This window comes from Syngnathoides biaculeatus, chromosome 2, assembly GCF_019802595.1.
Source record: "Syngnathoides biaculeatus isolate LvHL_M chromosome 2, ASM1980259v1, whole genome shotgun sequence".
Taxonomy (NCBI): Eukaryota; Metazoa; Chordata; class Actinopteri; order Syngnathiformes; family Syngnathidae; genus Syngnathoides; species Syngnathoides biaculeatus.
In genome coordinates, this window is record NC_084641.1 from 17,773,594 (window position 1) to 17,794,463 (window position 20,870).

Genomic DNA, 20,870 nt, shown 5'->3' on the forward strand with positions numbered 1-20,870 from the left:
TCCCTGCTTTCACTGCATATGACAATATCATCTGCGAACATCATGGTCCAAGGGGATTCCAGTCTAACCTCATCTGTCAGCCTATCCATTACCACTGCAAACAGGAAGGGGCTCAGAGCTGATCCCTGATGCAGTCCCACCTCCACCTTAAATTCCTCTGTCACACCTAAGGCACACCTCACCATTGTTCTGCTGCCATCATACATGTCCTGTACTATTTTAACATACTTCTCTGCCACACCAGACTTACGCATGCAGTACCACAGTTCCTCTCTTGGTACTCTGTCATAGGCTTTCTCTAGATCCACAAAGACACAATGTAGCTCCTTCTGACCTTCTCTGTACTTTTCCACGAGCATCCTCAAGGCAAATAATGCATCTGTGGTACTCTTTCTAGGCATGAAACCATACTGTTGCTCGCAGATACTTACTTCTGTCCTGAGTCTAGCCTCCACTACTCTTTCCCATAACTTCATTGTGTGGCTCATCAACTTTATTCCTCTATAGTTCCCACAGCTCTGAACATCCCCTTTGTTCTTAAAGATGGGAACTAGAACACTTTTCCTCCATTCTTCAGGCATCTTTTCGCCCGCTAGTATTCTGTTGAATAAGTTGGTCAAAAACTCCACAGCCATCTCTCCAAATTGCTTCCATACCTCTACCGGTATGTCATCAGGACCAACTGCCTTTCCATTTTTCATCCTTTGTAGTGCCTTTCTGACTTCCCCCTTAGTAATCATTTCCACTTCCTGGTCCTTCACTCTTGCCTCTTCAACTCTTCCTTCTCTCTCATTTTCTTCATTCATCAACTTCTCAAAGTATTCTTTCCATCTATTTAGTACACTACCGGCACCAGTCAACACATTTCCATCTCTATCCTTAATCACCCTTACCTGCTGCACATCCTTCCCATCTCTATCCCTCTGTCTGGCCAACCTGTAGAGATCCTTTTCTCCTTCTTTCGTGTCCAACCTGGTGTACATGTCTTCATATGCCTCTTGTTTAGCCTTTGCCACCTCTACCTTTGCCCTACATCGCATCTCGATGTACTCCTTTCGCCTCTCCTCAGTCCTCTCAGTATCCCACTTCTTCTTCGCTAATCTCTTTCCTTGTATGACTCCCTGTATTTTGGGGTTCCACCACCAAGTCTCCTTCTCCCCTTTCCTACCAGATGACACACCAAGTACTCTCCTGCCTGTCTCTCTGATCACCTTGGCTGTCGTCGTCCAGTCTTCCGGGAGCTTCGGTTGTCCATCGAGAGCCTGTCTCACCTCTTTCCGGAAGGCCGCGCAACATTCTTCCTTTCTCAGCTTCCACCACATGGTTCTCTGCTCTACCTTTGTCTTCTTAATCTTCCTACCCACCACCAGAATCATCCTACATACTACCATCCTATGCTGTCGAGCTACACTCTCCCCTACCACTACTTTACAGTCAGTAACCTCCTTCAGATTACATCGTCTGCACAAAATATAATCTACCTGCGTGGTTCTACCTCCGCTCTTGTAGGTCACTATATTTTCCTCCCTCTTCTGGAAATAAGTGTTCACTACAGCCATCTCCATCCTTTTTGCAAAGTCCACCACCATCTGCCCTTCAAAGTTCCTTTCATGGATGCCGTACTTACCCATCACTTCTTCATCGCCCCTGTTTCCTTTACCAATATGTCCATTACAATCTGCACCAATCACAACTCTCTCGCTGTCTGGGATGCTCAGAACTACTTCATCTAGTTCCTTCCAGAATTTCTCTTTCAACTCTAGGTCACATCCTACCTGTGGTGCATAGCCGCTAACCACATTATACATAACACCCTCAATTTCAAATTTTAGTCTCATCACTCGATCTGATACTCTTTTCACCTCCAAGACATTCTTAGCCAGCTCTTCCTTTAAAATAACCCCTACTCCATTTCTCTTCCCATCTACTCCGTGGTAGAATAATTTAAACCCTGCTCCCAAACTTCTAGCCTTACTACCTTTCCACCTGCTCTCTTGGATGCACAGAATATCAACCTTTCTCCTAATCATCATGTCAACCAACTCCTGTGCTTTTCCTGTCATAGTCCCAACATTCAAAGTCCCTACACTCAGTTGTAGGCTCTGTGCATTCCTCTTTTTCTTCTGACGCTGGATCCGGTTTCCTCCTCTTCTTTGTCTTCGACCCACAGTAGCTGAATTTCCACCGACGCCCTGCAGGTTAGCAGTGCCGGGGGCGGGCGTTGTTAACCCGGGCCACGACCGATCCGGTATGGGATTCTTTAGATGAACGCTCATATTTGTTTGGAACAGTTTTTACGCCGGATGCCCTTCCTGACGCAACCCTCTGCATTTATCCGGGCTTGGGACCGGCCTACAGATTGCACTGGTTTGTGCCCCCATAGGGCTGCATTATCCAAATATACGCAATATGAGGAGACAAATTCCTCGTGTCTTGTTGTATACTCCCTGCAAAAAAAAAATTCTATAGAAATTATAAAGAAATCTATAGAATTATATAGAATTTGTACAGATCAATTTGTTCTGGAGAACTTTGGCTGTGATTTTCTATAGAATTTCTACAGAACAATAGAATTTCTACAGAAATTCTATAGGACTTGGATCCTAAAGTTTTATAGTTCTTTAGAAATTCTTAAGAAATGTTCTATCGAAATTTTTTAGCAGGGCTGATTCTAAATATACTTTATTACATGTATTTATTATGATATTTACCATACAGGATGCACAGAGTCTTATTCCATCATGTTGAACATGTATGGTGATGTTAGTAGATGAGAGAAAAGACCAAGATTAAAGTGTCCAACAACCAGTGTGAGGATTCTGGGATTAGGGTTCATGGTCAGTGAAATTGTTGTCTCTTGATCACAGTGTGCAGGATGTCACTCAGGAGTGCTGGAGCCGATTCCGGCTGTCATCGGGCAGGAGGTAGGTACACCCTGGACTGCTTGCCAGCCGATTACAGAATTTTCAAACAAATTAAGTGAAATTGGAATATTTTTCCCTGTAGTATTGAGGATCTCTGCTGGAACACCTGGATAGGAATCACATTATTTGATAGTTGAAGCCATATTTATTGAGCACCCAGAGGCAAATTCACACACGTACAGACACATAGGACTCTATTGGAATTCATAGTAGTCAGCACAAGATCATGAAATCTGCTCGTGCAAAATCAAGAAATGCTAAATAGTACATTGAGATGCGAAGCATGCAAAGGCCAACGTTTGTGAAAGCCTGAAAGTTATGCAAACCTGTTGTGCCACTTTGTAATTTTGGCAGCTCTTTGTTTTTGTCACTGCTGTGCATGAGGGGAGCACGTCAGACCGGTTTGGATGCCTGGCAAGTAAACAGGGGCATAATCAAATTTCTTGGCGAGCACATGACCTGTTACTTCCTTCCTGGACAAACACTGCTTCAAGGCACATTCAGTAAGGCCTTACACTATCGTACCGGACACTTAAAAAAAAAAACACTCGCATTTATTACATTATTCATTTAGTAAATGATTTACTTCCCACCTGAAAGAGAGGATTGACGAGTTTGTCTGCCTGCCATACTACACATGACCATCAGTCATGGGTTTGCACACACCCTCCGGCCCAATGTGACATGCTCACCCCACCCCACCCCCCCGCACACACACACACAAAAGAGTGTTATTCATTTCCACACATCCATCCAGTCATTTACTTTGCCACTTATCCTCACAAGGGTCACAGGAGTGCTGGAGCCTACCCCAGCTGTCAACGGTCGGGAGGCGGGGTACATCCGGAACTGGTTGCCAGCCAATCGCAGGGTACACTCACAATCACACCTCGGAGCAATTTAGAGTGTCCAACTAATGTTGCATGTTTTTGGGATGTGGGAGGAAACAGGAGTGCCTGTAGAAAACCCACACAGGCACGGGGAGAACATGCAAACTCCACACAGGGAGGCCATGAGATTGAACCTGGGTCCTCAGAACTGCGAGGGAAACACTTTCCAGCTCCGCCACCAAGTTCCTGGAAAGCGATCCAAATCAACATTTTTTTTTCCATCCATCCATTTTCTTTGCCGCTTATCTTCACGAGGGTCGCGGGGAGTGCTGGAGCCTATCCCAGCTGTCAATGGGGAGGAGGCGGGGTACACCCTGAACTGGTTGCCAGCCAATCGCAGGGCACACGGGGACAGACAACAGTCGCACTCACAATCACATCAAGGGGCAATTTTAGAGTGCCGAATTAATGTTGCATGTTTTTGGGATGTGAGAGGAAACTGGAGTATCTGGAGAAAACCCACGCAGCCACGGGGAGAACATGCAAACTCCACACAGGCGGGTCCGGGTTTGAACCCGGGAACTCAGAACTCTGAGGCCACCGCTTTACCAACTGAACCACTGTGCCGCCCCCCTTTTTTTCAATGTTATAATTTGAATCCACCAGGTCAAAACCATGTTTGCCCAAATTCTCAAAACACTTGTAATTGTGTAAACCACTACACACTGTGCTGTCATTATGAGTATTGCACTATAAAATTGAAATGAATCACAGCTGGGACGGGTTTCACGGTAGAGCAGCTGCAGAGCGTTGGCCTCACAGTTCTGAGAACTGGGGTTTAAATCCCGGCCTCCCCAAGTGTGGAGTTTGCATGTTCTCCCTGTGACTGGGTGGGTTTTCTCTGGCCAATCCGGTTTCCTCCATTCAGTGGAGACTCTGAATTGCCCTTAATTGTAATTGTGAGTGTGGCTTTTGTCTGTTTCCATGTGCCCTGCGTTAGGCTGGCGACCAGTTCAGGGTGTACCCCACCTCCTGCCCGATGACACCTGGGCTAGGCTCCAGCACTCCTGCGACCTTTGTGAGGATAAGCAGCAAAGAAAATGGATGGATAAAACTGAGTCATAAAATAAGGATTGTACATCAAAGAAACACCATTTGTACGAGTTTAAAAATATTTTTCGGGTTTGAATTTCATTTCAAAACGCTTCATCGAGTTTTCTTTCAACTTATATTTCCAAACGTTTCATACATTTGCTTTCAACTTAATGATTTGAAATAAGGCAGGTGACAGTGACGTGATTCAAAAGTGAGCTTTATGTTATGATTGTTAGAGTAGAATTGCGTTGCATAAAAGGTGAAAGACTTTGATAGTGAAGAAGAAAGAAATATTTAAAATATCCTTTGACAGTTTTGGTTTCTTTTCTAAATGACAGCTTTGTTCTCAACCTAACACGCAAGTCTCTTGACAGCTGAACTTGCTACTTTCTCGTTTCGGCACGGCCCTCAAGCCACAATCAACCAATCAAATTGAGAAAGTGGGCGGAGTTAGAAGAAAGACAAGCAATCAGCTCATCGCTTCTCGGTGCGGGGAGGAGGAGTCCAAGTTTCGAGACAAGACACAACCCACTGCATCATGATTGGCTCCTGCGTCGCCGTGGCAAGGGTGGAGGGAGGCGGGGGCGAGTGTGCGGTGACCTAGATGGAGCAAAATGACAGTCCCAAACGTGTATCACATTTGTGCGAAATTATTACAAAGACGTTTATTTATGGTCGGTTTAGGGCTAAGGTTGGGTCGATTTAGGATGAGTTACGTGTATGATTAGGGGGGTTTTAGTGTTAGTGGGAAACGCCGCCTGACTTCAGTCACATCCATCGTTTCCGTCTGGAAGCGGTAGGCGTGTCCTAAAGGTATACAACAGCCAACCAGAGTGCAGAGAGGCGCGTCCTTGCGCCAGTAATATCCGAGCAGGCTGCGATCCCAAATACGCTGCGCGGAGGTTCAGGGACCGAAAGGCACATAATTGTCCAGTTCCAGTCATTGGTGCTCAGCTGTTTCATTTTTTTTAACATTATTTCCTGGATTTCATGGCCCGTCTGCGTGATTTCACGCCGTGAAATTATTGCTGTCAGTAGTATTGTTTTGGTGATGTCATCCGCACCACCAAAGCCTGTAGCGACCTTCAATTCTACCGAGGCTTGAATATACAGATTTTATTTATTTATATATTTTTTAAATTTTTTTTTTTTTAAATTAAATATTGAGCAACGATGATGAAACCTTTGCTGCGCTGCATCCTTCTGTTTTCAGCCATAACTCTGACAGCCAGCGTACATTATCTCCCGGACCTCGACAAAGCGTCCGGACGGGCGCTTTTTGCTAAAGATTCGAACCGAGCCAAGAGGTCCGCGGTGGCCGCTTGGCCCCATGGCATGAAGAAGAGGAGCGACCCGACGGACGCCTCCTGCGGGACTCTTCAAGGATACGAAGCCAAGTTGGACAATAACACGCACCGTGTAAGTTACCAGCCGCGCTCCAGTTTCACTTTTTGGACGGCCCAGGTAGGCACGCGCACTAATTGGCCCTAAAATGGCGGCTGGATTGCAGGTGCAAAACTGTTAGACGTATTGATAACTTGATTCATCCCGTGATGTCGATCGTCACAGCAGCAAAAGTCACCATTACTACTCCAACGATAAATAGCAGCAACCAACAAAGTGAAATTAAGACCCGATGAATGTAAACATCTTATCTAAGCAAGGAAGAAAAGGAGACTAATATAAGATGTTGCCTCTTGGCTTTGGCAAGTGATAAAAAATACGGATGTAGTTCTCTTTACCACAGCAATCACCATTTGTACTAAAGCAAAGTATTGTAGTGACTGGATTATACTGAAATTTTGTTGTAGTAATTCAACCCACGATGTATTTAGCACCCAAAGAAACTTTAATATTCGTTGGAGGCATGCTGGATAGCCGATATTGATATTGTACATGACCATACTGCGTCTAAAATGGTGGCTGGTGGCTAAAATGATGGGACAAAATGTTGGGATCGCATTATATATATATACTGAATTTCGTCTTTAAAGCATTTTAACAACAACCGTAGCTGGCAACAGAAAAAAAAGATAGTGCTGACTGTATTTTAAGAAAAAAAAATGGTCACCGGTGCTCAGGACAGAAGAGGCAGTGGTTCCCAAACACTTTTTGCTGCGCCCCCGTTTTAGATATGAAATTATTTTCCTACCCAGTTTGAAAACCACTGGTCTGATTACGGTTTGCTTGAAGTATGTTCGTGTTTAATACGACACGCCTCTGAATTGAGCAATAAACAAAACATTACGTAGCCTAGCAAGCTAGTACGAGCACTCGTGGTTTTTTTTAAAAGTGCTGCCGTTTTTTTTTTTTTCAATACATGATCTGACCAGAGCAGTGATTTCCAACATTTATGGACCCAAAGGCACATATATTTTACAGTTGAAAATCTAACAGCACAACAACAAACAAAACTTGTCACAAAAAGTAGATAGATTAATTGCGCTATGCTTACTGCCATCTACCAGAAGACCATTTGTTCATTGCCTTGCTGGCATAAATAGATGAACAAAGATGCATTATTGATTGCAAAGATTTTTGAACAATTAAGTACACAAGTATATACAGTAAATCAGGGCTCAGCAACCTTTTTGAGGCTGAGGGCTACTTCGTGAGCACCGACCGTATGAAGGGCTACGCGACCTGTTTACTGCAGATTTCAGGCTCGGTCCATTACACGTACATCAAATATTTTTGTTTTAATTTATTGTAGTAAATGGGATTACAGGTATTTTAAAATCTTAATTCATGTAAGCAAGTCAGATTCAGAATTTAAAGCAGAAATAATTGTAACAATTTGTGGCCTACGGTATTTTTAGAACATACTTTTGCAGGCACCTTATATGGTCCTCGCGGGCTACCATTCGCCCGCGGGCACCGCGTTGGTGACCTCTGCAGTAAATGAACTGGTGATTTGGTTATCATTATTTAAAACTGTGATCTGCTCCAAAAATCCTGATCAAGGAAAGCCTACTTTTTACATAAAATACAACCTAATAACATACTTGAAGTAATCCCATCGTGACCAATATCAAAACACAATAGTGTCGTGTTCATAAAAAACGAAACCAATGATGAATTTCTGAAACTCAAAATGATCTGTGCCCGGCACGTTACCCTTCCAGACATAAATTAAAATAATTTTAAAAGGTAATCAATCACTTGTATCGATATTAGGAGATAACACATTGGATTTGAGCACTGCAGGTTTTATTTGGAGGTGTGTATTTGTTGTATTTCCGAGACAAACGCTTGCAATTCCTTTTTACTTGGCCTGAGCTTTCATTTTGCTCACAGCAGTTAGCACTGTCAAGGCAGTCGTCGTCTTTGTCGTCCCTTTTCTTCATTTGCTTTTCTACCCTTGCATCTAGTCAGAAACACCACAATGTGTGTTTGTGTATTTTTTTTAAAGGCATTTTTGATGTTTTTGTTCTCACTGATGGATGGCAGATGCGATAGCTAGCAAGAACATTTCAGAGTAACATGTGCTACAAAGAGCAGGTTTGTTTGTTTATTTATTTAGCCTTTTGTATTATTGACGCTACTCCTAAAAGATGTTTCTCGTGAAAACCTTGAATGTTTTTGTTTCTGCCAATTCACATTTTAACTTTATAACAGGGATTCCCAAACTTAGGCTTCAGCAAGTGACTTCTTACATTGGAGATATTTTTCTAAGACTCCCCTCATTATTCTAGTAAGTAAGTAGGTTTCTTTCGGCTGGTCCCTTTCGGGGTCACCACAGCGTGTCATCTCAGATGAACTCCCATATGTTTGGCACAATTTTTACACTGGATGCCCTTCCCCTGGTTTACCAAACCAGTGCTCTAACCACTGAGCTACGGGGCCTCTCACTCCCCTCATTATTCTAACACAATTAAAGATCTTTTTTTTTTTTTTGAGGTGAAAAAAAAAACCAGCCAGACAAGTAAAATTATACTTGAAATAATATAAAGAACAATAAATTGCTGTTTTCGCCTTTGTTTATTGCAACACAATGCAATCACTCAGCTTTTATGAAGCTGACTCATGGTCCATTAGAATATACCCCCCCCCCCCCCTTTTATATGTAGTGTCATTGCTAACTCTAGAAGAAAACTAACAACCTAATTTTTAAAATGAAACGTATAGATGTACAGATGTCTTTTTTTTTAAGTAAGGAATGAAAATCACCCTCCCCCAAAAAAAGACAACATACCTGAAAAGTCTACTCAGTTATAGTAATGAAGTAGTCCTTCCTGCCCACCTTTTTCATCCCCACAGTGTATGTGTGGCGAAAGTGTATCTTGCTATACTTGCTTTGCTGCTCTCAACCGGTTTAACCTCTTCAGTTCTCTATCAGCTATTTGTGTTCCCGCTTTCTGAATTGTGCATTTTCCTCTGAAGTATCTGCTTGACTGGAGAGGAGCACAAGGAAGCGACCTTGTGACTGGCATCGTGCAAGCTATTAATGTCATATTTTGTTCTTTTTGAAAACATCAGCACGTGGTTCCCATTTATACTTTTGCAAAAGTTGTTGTGATTTATTTCCACGTTGGAAATTTTTGATCTTAGGTGTATGTTTACATGCTACAAAAATGTTTACAGAGGTCACATTGCCTTACATGAGCAAGTTTACATGCAAAAAGAGCATGAGACTTGGGCGGGTGTGGTGTTACTCTTGGAGAACAGGTATATCAGGCAAAGGCAACCTAAACGATGGCGAATGCCACAGTTTTTTGCCTGTGGGGGCCACATGGGACCACGATTTCAAGTTTTCTCTGACCACAGCTTTTCGCCATTACGTTGTTACACTCGCAGATATGTTCTGATTTCCATGCCGACGGTGACACTGAGATAGGGTTATGTACGTAGTCAGTGCACTCCATATGTGTCAAATCAAGAAAACCTTTAGACCATGGATGCCAATACATTGTGCTGGATACGGTTGCATCTATCAATCCATCTTTGTCTCTTATCGTCACAAGGGTCGCGGGGAATGCTGGAGCCTATCCCAGCTTTCAACAGGCAAGATGCGGGGTACACCCTGAACTGGTTGCCAGCCAATTGCGGGGCACATCGAGACGAACAGCCGCACTCACAATAACACCTAGGGGCAATTTAGAGTGTCCAATTAATGTTGCATGTTTAGGGGATGTGGGAGGAAACCGGAGTGCCAGGAGAAAACCCGCGCAGGCATGGGGAGAACATGCAAGCGTCCCACAGATGGGGCTGGGGTCGAACCTGGTTGCATCTAACAGCATACAAATTGGATTCCCTTTCACATTAAAAAAAATGAAACCCCCAAATCTGTATTCGAGCATACATTTAGGAGTTGACAAAAGAGTAACCCTCGTGAAAATTGTTTGAAAATTGAGCAAATTACGACAGCTGGCACAGGTTCTAGCACACCCACGACACTTGTGGGGATAAGCGGTTCAGAAAATTGATGAACGTTATTTTCACTGTCTATGCGTTGCCTTCAATGGAAACATTGACCAAGCCAACATGGCTGCCACGTACACATGTCGGGTAGCTGATGGGATAAAGCAAGCTGGCGTATCTTGATTTCATATCTATGATTACTGTAGTCTCGCTTCCTGTTGAATTTCAGCACGACATCGCTATAGTAATCATCCTTTTTCTATACTACTTATCCTCACTAGGATTGCGGGCGTGCTGGAGCCTATCCCAGCTATCTTTGGGAGAGAGGCGGGATAGACCCACAAATGGACGCCAGCCAGTTCAAGGGCTGTGAATGGTGTTCTTGCAATCGAAAACTGCGCTGTTATGGAAAAGGAAGGCTAATGATTTAAAAAAGCAATAAGATAGGTTTCCTCCCACATTCCAAAAAACTGAAACATAAATTGGACACTCCTTAGGTGTGACTGCGGGTGCGGCTGTGTGTCTTGATCTGCCCTACGATTGGCTGGCAACCAGTTCAGTTTGTACCCCGCCTCCTGCCCGTTCACATCTGGGATAGGCTCCAGCACTCCCGTGACCCTCATAGGGATAAGTGGCAAAGAAAATGGATGAATGGATGGATAATAAGCTAGGGTATCAAATGTGGTGCTGGTCACCTTTATTCTATCACGTTTAAATTTTCACAAAACACACAAAAAAAAAGTTAATTAATTGAAGGGCCACTCAGTGTGTCCTGCGGCCTGCAGGCAGCCAGCACCAGTACCTGACGTATGCAGTGGATGTAAAAGGTCAATGAAGCCCATCCAAAAACAATAAAAAAAAAAGTCATATTAAATGGGAAGCGGCACACATCTAATTTATTTCCTCCACCAGCCTCATTTGTCAAGAGAAATGTAGTCATGAATAAAATATAACAAGCATGCTCATGGTGTCAGGCAGTCAAGGGCAAAGATACCTCTTTTTATACAGACATGGCTAGAAATTATGTATTCATTCATTTGTATGATATATTCATATCTTTTTGTGACACCTCACAAGCTTTTACATAGTATGCAGTATTCCTATATATTGTGTGCCCCTCACTCGTATTGATCATTCAATGAAGATTGAATTTATTCTTTGTGATTTGTTCTGATAATGTTTTTTTTTTTTTAAAGCATACTTTCAATGACTTGAGTGGATCAGTGTCACTGGCCTGGGTTGGAGATGGTACAGGGGTAAGTGTCACATCACCCAAACAATATTTTGGTTGTTTTACTGTGTGTAAATTGTATACCGTAATTTCCGGCCTCCACAGCGCGCCGGATTATAAGACTCACCCAGTACATTTGTAAAGGAAATACCATTAGATATACCATTAGAGTGCTGGAGTCTATCCCAGCTATCGACGGGCAGGAGGCGGGGTACACCCTGAACTGGTTGCCAGCCAATTGTAGGGCACATTGAGACAAACAGCCGCACTCACAATCACACCTAGGGGCAATTTAGAGTGTCCAATTAATGTTGCATCTTTTTGGGATGTGGGGGGAAACCAGAGTGCCCGGAGAAAACCCACATAGGCACGGGGAGAACATGCAAACTCCACACAGGTGGGGCCAGGATCGAACCCGGGTCCTCAGAACTGTGAGGCCAATGCTTTACCAGCTGATTCACTGTGCCGCCCCGGGAAATATTTTACTCTTTTAATCAAATTTGGTGTTTTATGACCAGATATTCTACAGGTGATGTCTCACAAAACCGGTCCTCAAAAAGGAAATGTTTCCGACACAAAAAAAAAATGGGCACCCAATTTTCAGAATTCTTTTGTGGTACTCATTGCTTCCACTTCCAAAAAGCATGATACCCATATCAACCAAATTAAGCATTTGGACAATTTTTGGGAAATCTTATCACATTGTTGCTGTGACAGTAGCTGTTGCGGGTAATGTTTTAACTTTACATTAGCTCTCATACACAAAAGTCAATTTTTAATATTAATCTGTTTTTATAGATTAATTTCTGTATAGATTTCTGGACATTTTTTTAATTTCAGTATTTTACTACAGCTTATATATGCTCATTTTTTTCGCTGTCATACACTGCTGGCATTCACAACATAACTGCTAATAGTGAAAAGCTGGTTTACTGTCCAAAATGTCTGCCAGTGTTGACACCAATCTCATTGACTGGCAACCTTATTTCCTCACAAACAGCAGACAACATGAGCGGAATTATTTTCACACTGTTTTGTGCTATGAACATTTCACTCATGTTTGTTTTTTTAGCGAGAATTAAAGTCGCTTGTCACTTATTTAGCAATACTCGCTAGAGGATGTGGAAAAAGTAGCAATCGATAATAACAATCTAAGTTGCCTTAACAACAAAACTCAAAGTACTGTATTTGTTCAAATAGATGGATTACCAAGATCAAATCCATGCAATATTTTTCCTTCTTTTGGTAGGTCATTCTAGCTTTGACCACGTTTCGGGTTCCTTTCTTCATGATCAAACTTGGACAGTCTAAACTCTATCGAAGGTATTTGTGTCACCGTCCCACTTGATGTCAGACATGATGTTGGTCTTTGATTTGACGCTATCTTCATATCTTCCAGCGAGAACTATGGCAAGTCCTTCCTGGATGTCACCGACCTCATCAACAACACTTTCATCCAATCGGAGTTTGGCATCGCCATCGGCCCTGAAAATTCCGGCAAAGTGAGTGAAAAGCAGAGGTTGTTCTCCGTTGTGAAGTCTGTGTGGGTACATCAGTTTGATTTTTGTCCCACGCTATGTTAGGTGATCTTGACAGGTGAGGTGTCCGGTATTCACCGCTCACGCATCTTTGTCTCGAGTGACTTTGGAAAGAGTTTCAACCGCCGGGAGCTGCCGTTCAACCCGCTCTCGGTACTCACGTACAATCCCGAGAATTCCAATGTGCTGCTGGGCCTCAGTAACAAAGTAAGCAGGCAATGGGTACCTGGTGTAGAGGGGATATATTTTGGAAGGACTTGGCGTTAGGGAACTGTTTGAAATTGTGGAAAAAAAAATGCAGACTATATCTGTTAATGATGGATGGATTGTCAGGGACGTAACGCCTGGTTCATTTGGGGCCGTCTGTCCTACTTTATTCCTTTGTTTTTTATTGCGGCAATAACTCGTGGTGGACAATAATCAGTCAAGTGTTGACATAGAGTACATATATTAACATACTCCGAGTTCAGGTTGAGCTCTTGAGAAGCTGATGGCTCAACCGTCGAACTTTGTTTTGTTTTTTTTATCATCAGAATGAGCTGTGGCTGACACAGGATTTTGGCCTCAATTGGAAAAAGATCCATGACATGGTGTGTATGGTGAAATGGTGAGTCACCGGCCTCTCTTCAAAAAGGCTCAATGTTGAATTTGCTGCTGTTTTCTGGTCATCACAATAAGGAATTTATACCCACAGGAAATCCATCTGTTCCTTAAAAATGGCTTATCTTTACCCAGCCTAGTTACAAAGTCAGGGGTAGAAAAATTCTGCGTGAGAATGGTTCTTCTGGGAAATTTATTCAGACAGTTTCAAAACCCAAACACATTGTCTAAAATCGGAAACTAACAGTAGATTGATTTGGTTTTTGAATTTCATACTTGATGACTGTGGATGCACAACTGTTTTGATGTAACGCATGCAAAGGTCATTCATAATAGGATCACCTTAATTTTCTGTTCATGTTGATGGGGCAAGAGTAAAGAAGTGGTGTTGTATTCACAATCAGTAACTTCCTTCCAAACACTGAAGTGGTTATATAAAATGTAGTTCATGCCCCATTTAACCCAACCTGATGACTCTCAATTGCATGAGACAAAATAAGGTCACATCACTTCTCCTGGGACTTCTGCTTGCTGCGCCACCTTTGCTGTAAAGTCAGCTTGGCAAGCAGACCTGACTTGTTTGTCCGGAGGTACTTCCTTATTTGTCTACCTGTCGCCTTAGTAACATTGATAGTTGAGTGCCTTAGATTTTGAGTACAATAGAAATCAGATTAAACAAGACTAAACTTTAGGTTTTTTGCAGGTAAAGGGTGGGGTGGGGGGGCAGTTAGGATTACCAAATTTCTATTTCTATTTACTGAAAACTCCAAAATTGATTTTTGTTTTCTTTGTTTTAATTTCTTCCAAGTCAGAAGTTTATATACTGAAATAAGATTACTCTGATCCAACCAGATGTTTATGTCCTTTTTTTTTGAGGTTTCTGAGAATATTTGAGTTAGAGAGATACCTGTGAATTTGTTTTACCTAGGTATACATGAAACACACTGGTTGTTGTTTAGTTGAAGAAAATTTTGGCTCATCCAGTTATCTGCTTTAGACAGTTGCACAACACCTGAATTGAACTGTTGCCATCTGGAGACTCTTCTAAATATAACTGTGTCATCTGGAGACACTTCTAAATATAACTCTGTCATCTGCATAGCTATGATAGTCAAAATAAATGTTCTGGAAAATTTGACACAATGGCAGCATACACAGGCTGAACAGAAGTGGTCCAAGGACTGATCCTTGCAGGACCCCGTAGATGAGTGTTCTTCAACCTTTTTTGCGCCGTGGACCTTTTTGAATTTGCATTTTTTTTTTCCCCACTGACAGTCTGTCTAGGTGTGACACATATATACGGCAAACAAATTCACACGAACGTCTTAAAAATGAGGTGTGTGTGTGTGTGTGTGTGTGTGTGTGTGTGTGTGTGTGTGTGTGTGTGTGTGTATGCATGTGTTCACGAGCGTCAGCTAACGTACCTGACTCATCTCATGTAGTAGCGTGACTGAGCCATATCAAGTCAAGTTACAGTATGTTTTCATGTTTGACATTGTTTCATGTATTTTGGACCACACCTTCATGAATTTTGACGTTATGCATGAGAGAGCCCGAGTTAACAAGAACTGCCAAGAAAATGGTGGCACCATGTGCTGGAGACGGAGTAAAAATATTGAAAACAAAAAAAGCAACCTACCGACCTTAGTTCTGAAATGTAGGAATTTTTATTTTTTGGCCTTATGTATCTTTTCTTAATAGACAATAAGATTGTCTGAACTCAGGAAGGAGACTGGTTCTGTATCCCGGGGGTTAACATGCTTTGGTCTGAAATATGTATATCAACCCAAGAACAAAAGCAAATGACCTTGTGAAGATGCTGGATGAAGCTTCTAGTGTGTTGTTATTCACAGTGAAACGCCAGTTTTTCATGAAGAAAGCATTACTCCAAAAGAAATATCTAAAAGACAAATTACAGTGTACAGACCTTTTGGAGAAATGTCCCGTTGTCTGACAAAACTAAAATGGAACTGTTAGGGTATAATATTGAGCTTTATGTTTGGAGGAAAAAGAGGGAAGCTCACAACCATGAGAACATCATCCCAATTTTGAAATACGGGAGTAGTGGGTTTAGTTCACAGAATATTTGACATCATGAGGAAATACTGAAGCAACATCTGAAGAAATCTGACAGGAAGCTAAAACTTGGGTGTTCATGCTCTCCATTTGCCACCTCGCCAGTGGCTAATTGAAAAAAGATGAAGCGAAGTGAATATGGCCCATGTTCCTCATTCTGGCGAATGAAAATCACCTTCTTGCTCATTCTGACTTGTATGGAAGGTGTTAATGGTTTGGTTTTACCCCTACTTTTTGAAAAGCTTTGAATCTGCCATCCCGCCACTGCTTGCCTAGCAATCTGGCTGCACTGGCTTCCCCAGCTGCAGGGAGCGGCGTATTGAGGAAGGCAAGAAACAATCCTGCTTGGGGCCAAATTGAGCTTTACATATTTATTAGCGCGACGTACGTTTGTCGATGGTCAATGTGTCCTGGAATTTACATGACTTCTCTGCCTTCTTCAACAGTGCACAAGTCACTAATCACACTTTGGTTGTCATGATGAGGGGTGGCGACTGCAGCTCAAACCAGGGTGTAACTAGCTACTCATGTGGGGTGTGTAATTTTGTAGTCTGTTAGAATGATTTGAGAGCTAACCGCTTGTGAATATTTACGACCAAAGGTTTAGAATATTCATGTTCATCTTTTTAATCCAAAGGTGGGATAACTGATGAGCACATTTACCTTACATTTCTGACCTGGGTTCAAATCTGTTATCACCTGTGTGGTGTTTGCATGTTCTCTCCATGCCTGTGTGGATTTTCTCCAGGTACTCTGGTTTCCTCCCATATCCTAAAAAAATCATTCATGGTGGGTCAATTGAAGAGCCTAATTGGCCCGTAGATGTGAATGGGAATGGTTGTTTCTATGTAACCTGCGATTGGTTGGCTAGCAGTTGAGGCTTTACCCTGCCTCTCTCTCCATAAGATAGCTGGGATAGGCTCCAGGACGCCTACGACCATAGTGAGGATAAGCGGAATAGAAAATTAACATGTATATAGTTTTCAAGGTCCTTTCTGAAAATAAACAAATAACTGAATTATCTCAACACTTTCACTTCAACTCACAAGAACATTAACATTTAATAGTTTACCATTTGCACTGGTTTTACTGTATGGATTCATCCTAACTTTCAGGCGTGGCCTCCAGGAAAGTTACGAATTGGCTAGATCTAATTTTGTTTTGATCATATCATAGAATACTTTTTCTCAAGTTAGTAGTGCTTAAGATTAAACTTTTCCTGAAACATTGCATGCCAAACATTTATTTAAAAACAACAACAAAAATGCAATCAAACAGTTTCCCAATCATTCAGCCCAAATACTAATTTATGACTTAGGTAGTTTTAAATTGGGCCCACATTGTTCAAGATTATCATCTTATTTGCCAGTTGTGAGGACTGGCTAAGTTTGACAAAAGCTTCAACCACATAAAAACATGATGTTGTGGTTAACGATACGCATGTGGCTAGGACATTTTTATACTGTTCAGCCAAATTGGCTAAGAGGTTTCACAACCTAGTGCCAACCTTTAAATGGCTGTTCCAAACAGATAATAACCCGAAGCATGTTGCCAGACTGGTTACAAAGTGGCTCAAGGATCACAATGTTTTGGAGTGGCCATTACAAAGCCCCATTCTCAAGCCTACTGAAAATTTATGGAGACCTGAAATGGCATGCGAGCAAGACGGCCTCAAAACTTGGCAAAGTTAACACCAGTTCTGTTGTACCAAATAGAAATCATTTTGGAAATACTAACTGCTAACAAAAATAAGAAATGTTGAGTCAGATTTTTATCAGACCGTGAGTAACCAAAAAGTTTCTCTTTTTATAATGCATGTAAACATTTGTTTTAAACTGTGTTTTTTTAATGCTGTATTTGGTGAATGCACAGACTGTGACAATTGGATCCAAATGTTAAAAGTTCAGGCTTGTACGGGGCACTCTGAGTCGTGTTCAAAATAAACCTTGAAACTTGGTTCATTGTGCTTAATTAAAACACAGTTCTTATTTAATTCCAGGGGGATAAAGAATGCCATCTTTTTTTCAACCAATCCCAATGGATCCTGTAGTAAGTGTTCCAAACTGTCAATGATGAAACATGTCATTATGCCTGACCGTGATTAAATGTTATTAGTGTGCAGTTTTTACTCTTAATTTGCCCTCTCGTGTTTATTCAGGTGACCGCGGAGAGCTGGAAATCAGGAGAACCATGGATTTCGGGAAAACAATCAAGACCGTTGCTACCAAGATATACTCCTTTGGTCTCGGGGGTCGCTTCCTGTATGCTTCTGTGATGACGGGCAAGGTGGGTTTGGAGCAAAATCGAAAAAAGATGCTGTTATTTTAGTGCTAGAACAGGGTCTGGAATTTCTGTAAATGTGTGAGGTAAAATGAGGCCTGGCCTTGTAATCTGATTGGAAATACCGTCATTTCTGACCTATAAGCCGCAACTTTTTTCACACTCTTTCAACCCTGTGGTTTATGTGGTGATGCGGCTAATTTGTGCGTTTTTTCTAACGGCTGCAAGGGGGCACTCGAGCGGAAAAGGTAAGTATGAGACCAGTGGAATATAATGTATGTGCCGAGGAAGTGACTTATACCGTATATAGTTTTAATTTTGATGTTGGAGATCTAAATAATCTGCTTTAGTGGATTTTTTTAAGTTACCAGGGTTGAAAACACAGTTGGCAAAGGGGAATTCATCTACAGGAAAATATTTTTGATGTAATTTAAAAATCTCATCTTCTGGCCCTTTGTAATGGTGGACAAAGTTGTAGCCTGAATCAAAGATGTGATACAAAACCTTAAAATGGCAAATGTTGAAGCCATAACGTGGTTACGATTATGACTGTTGCACGCAAATGTTCTTGAGAAAAATACCTGTTGAAATGTAAATGATGGCTGGCATTGGGTCTCGTGGCAGGATGGCATTTTTTTTTTTTTTTTAAACCTTGTTTCGCAATCACCGTGCCTTGGTCAAATTTCATATTGACTCATGGTGCCGCGAAATCGCTTGAGTTTTTGCCACCCGGAACTGTGACGTCATGGTAAAATATCCAATAGGGCCTTGTGTTTAGTACCCCTGAAACACCGTGGGAATATTGTTGCATTTTTAGACGTGTTGATGCCTCTACAGAAGACTACTCTCAAATGCTTCTGGATCAAATGATGTTAGACCAACATGATGATCATAGAGTGGTGGTATTTTTTTTGCTCATCCCCCATCTTGTCATCTCCGGTGTTTCTCTGCAGGGCACTCTGAGGATGATCCATGTATCAGTAGATCAGGGTGAAACTTGGAACATGGCCCAGTTGCCCATCATTGGTCATGGGCAGTTCTACTCTATCTTGGCAGCGAGCAATGAGATGGTCTTCATGCACGTCGAGGAACCGGGAGGTTGGTCCAGTAACTCTACACCTTTATTTTAAGAATACAGTATGTGATGCTATCTTCACGTGTTTCCTCAGATACTGGCGTTGGGACGATTTATGTATCAGATGACCGGGGAACCATCTTCTCTAAGTCACTGGAGCGCCACCTTTACACCACCACAGGGGGCGAAACTGACTTCACTAACATCACATCCCTGCGAGGAGTTTTCATCACGAGCGTCCTCGATGACGGTAGCTCTGCTCATGTAGCTCATAGGACTGGTTCTCAAATTGATGTCTGCAAGCTGTAGCTTCACTGGATCTGCAAAATAGAAAAACAATCCAGGTCATATTTTCACGTGTGCTTAAGTCAGAAAAGACACGGAGCTATGAACTTCTTTGGCTGCTCAGATTCTCCCATGCGGTACATTATGCCACTATGCACATTTGTGCTAGTTTATGCAGTTCTTCACTGTTCAGTGCTGCTACAAATCCTACCGAAATGACAGCTTTATATAACATTTTATTACTTGGAAATTTGGAAGGCTCCAACCCTAAGGGATTTCTTTGGGCAAAGGTCCAAATCGATCGACCCATCCATCCATTCATTTTATGAACTCCATATTCTCTCGAGGAATCCAACTGTGTTGTAGTCTATTTCAGCTGGCTTTGGGTGAGAGGTGGGTACCACCCAGGGCCGGTTGCCAACCAATCGCAGGACACACATAGACAATTATTCATGTCCACACTGAAGGGCAATTTTGTATTTTAATTTACCTTCTATGCATGATTTGAGAACTTGGGAGTAAACCGGAATACCTGGGGAAAACTCAGTCATGTGAAGAACATGCAGCCTCAACACAGGAAGGCCAGAGCCTGGATTTGAACCCGCAACCTCTGAAGTGTGAGGTGAATGTACTCACCAGTCAATCAACTGTTTCGCCATATAGCCAATCTGTCAAATCAATATTGAAATGTCACCAGGCACGTTTCATGTTTTATTTGGCCTGCTAAAGGACAATAATATACAAACATGAATAAATACATTCCTAAAATCACAGAAATACAAAGTGATTTTGAAGAACCCACCTGAGCCCGTAAAATACTTCACATTAAAAAACTAAAAAACAAAACAAAAACAAAAAAACACTAATAGCTAAATATCCAGTAAACGGGCACAAACATTTCAGGACTACATTTCAGTACAAATTATATTTTGACGCTTACAACTCCAAATAAAGACAGGAACCTTTCAGGTAAATCAGCACAGGTATCTCAAAGCCTAAAGTTCAAGGAACAGTGAATAGGTTAATAAAACAAAGTTGTTTACCTTTCAAGTAACACACATCCTTTTATGACTGAAACATTGCTAAATGCCCGTTTAGTTTACCTCAAAATCCATGCTATTCCAGAGGAACATTCATTTCGTTGCTGTTGGCTTGTCAGTTGTGTATCTTTGCTGTACTGGCCTTAGTTTGGTGTAATTGCCAGTGGTGGCCTTCTGAGTTCTTAGTTTATATGAGAGCCATGGAGCATATGACTCCATTGAGCCAGTTTCAAGAAGAATAGGAAAAGTAGTACTGCTACTTGTTTTCTTAGGCAGCTTTACAAACTTTTAAACAAGCTGTGTATTCCCCTGCAAGAATTGCAACAAACTGTCCCCCAAAACTGTATTCATATTATTTCTCGGTATGGTTGTATAAGTTAATGCTGGGAAGGAATGAAAAATGTTTCAAATCTTGTTTGGTATCGGCAACAATAAAGCAAATCCCAGAGGCGGGAAAACAAAAAGTAAAAAATGTATTTAATTTAAATGTCAGTAATTGGGTTTCTCTATCATTGAAGAAATTGGATTGCAGTAG

The 20,870-nt window shown here is 41.9% G+C and overlaps 1 protein-coding gene across 4 annotated transcripts in view; it reads left to right on the plus strand.

Moving 5' to 3' along the window:
- Positions 1-2,883: 2,883 nt before the first annotated feature.
- Positions 2,884-20,870, plus strand: part of sort1b (sortilin 1b) — a 38,298-nt gene continuing 20,311 nt past the window's right edge. The window contains exons 1-11 of one of the 4 annotated variants that reach the window (XM_061838336.1): positions 2,884-2,924; positions 6,063-6,268; positions 11,407-11,466; positions 12,691-12,764; positions 12,841-12,943; positions 13,025-13,186; positions 13,513-13,586; positions 17,655-17,704; positions 17,814-17,941; positions 18,889-19,033; positions 19,105-19,260. In XM_061838336.1, the coding sequence (XP_061694320.1) occupies positions 6,185-6,268; positions 11,407-11,466; positions 12,691-12,764; positions 12,841-12,943; positions 13,025-13,186; positions 13,513-13,586; positions 17,655-17,704; positions 17,814-17,941; positions 18,889-19,033; positions 19,105-19,260 (1,036 nt within the window). In that variant the 5' untranslated portion in view covers positions 2,884-2,924; positions 6,063-6,184. Of the gene's footprint in view, positions 2,925-4,778; positions 4,912-5,432; positions 5,663-5,698; positions 6,269-11,406; positions 11,467-12,690; positions 12,765-12,840; positions 12,944-13,024; positions 13,187-13,512; positions 13,587-17,654; positions 17,705-17,813; positions 17,942-18,888; positions 19,034-19,104; positions 19,261-20,870 lie in introns of those variants that run through there. The other 3 variants (XM_061838312.1, XM_061838330.1, XM_061838321.1) reach the window with 3 other exon arrangements.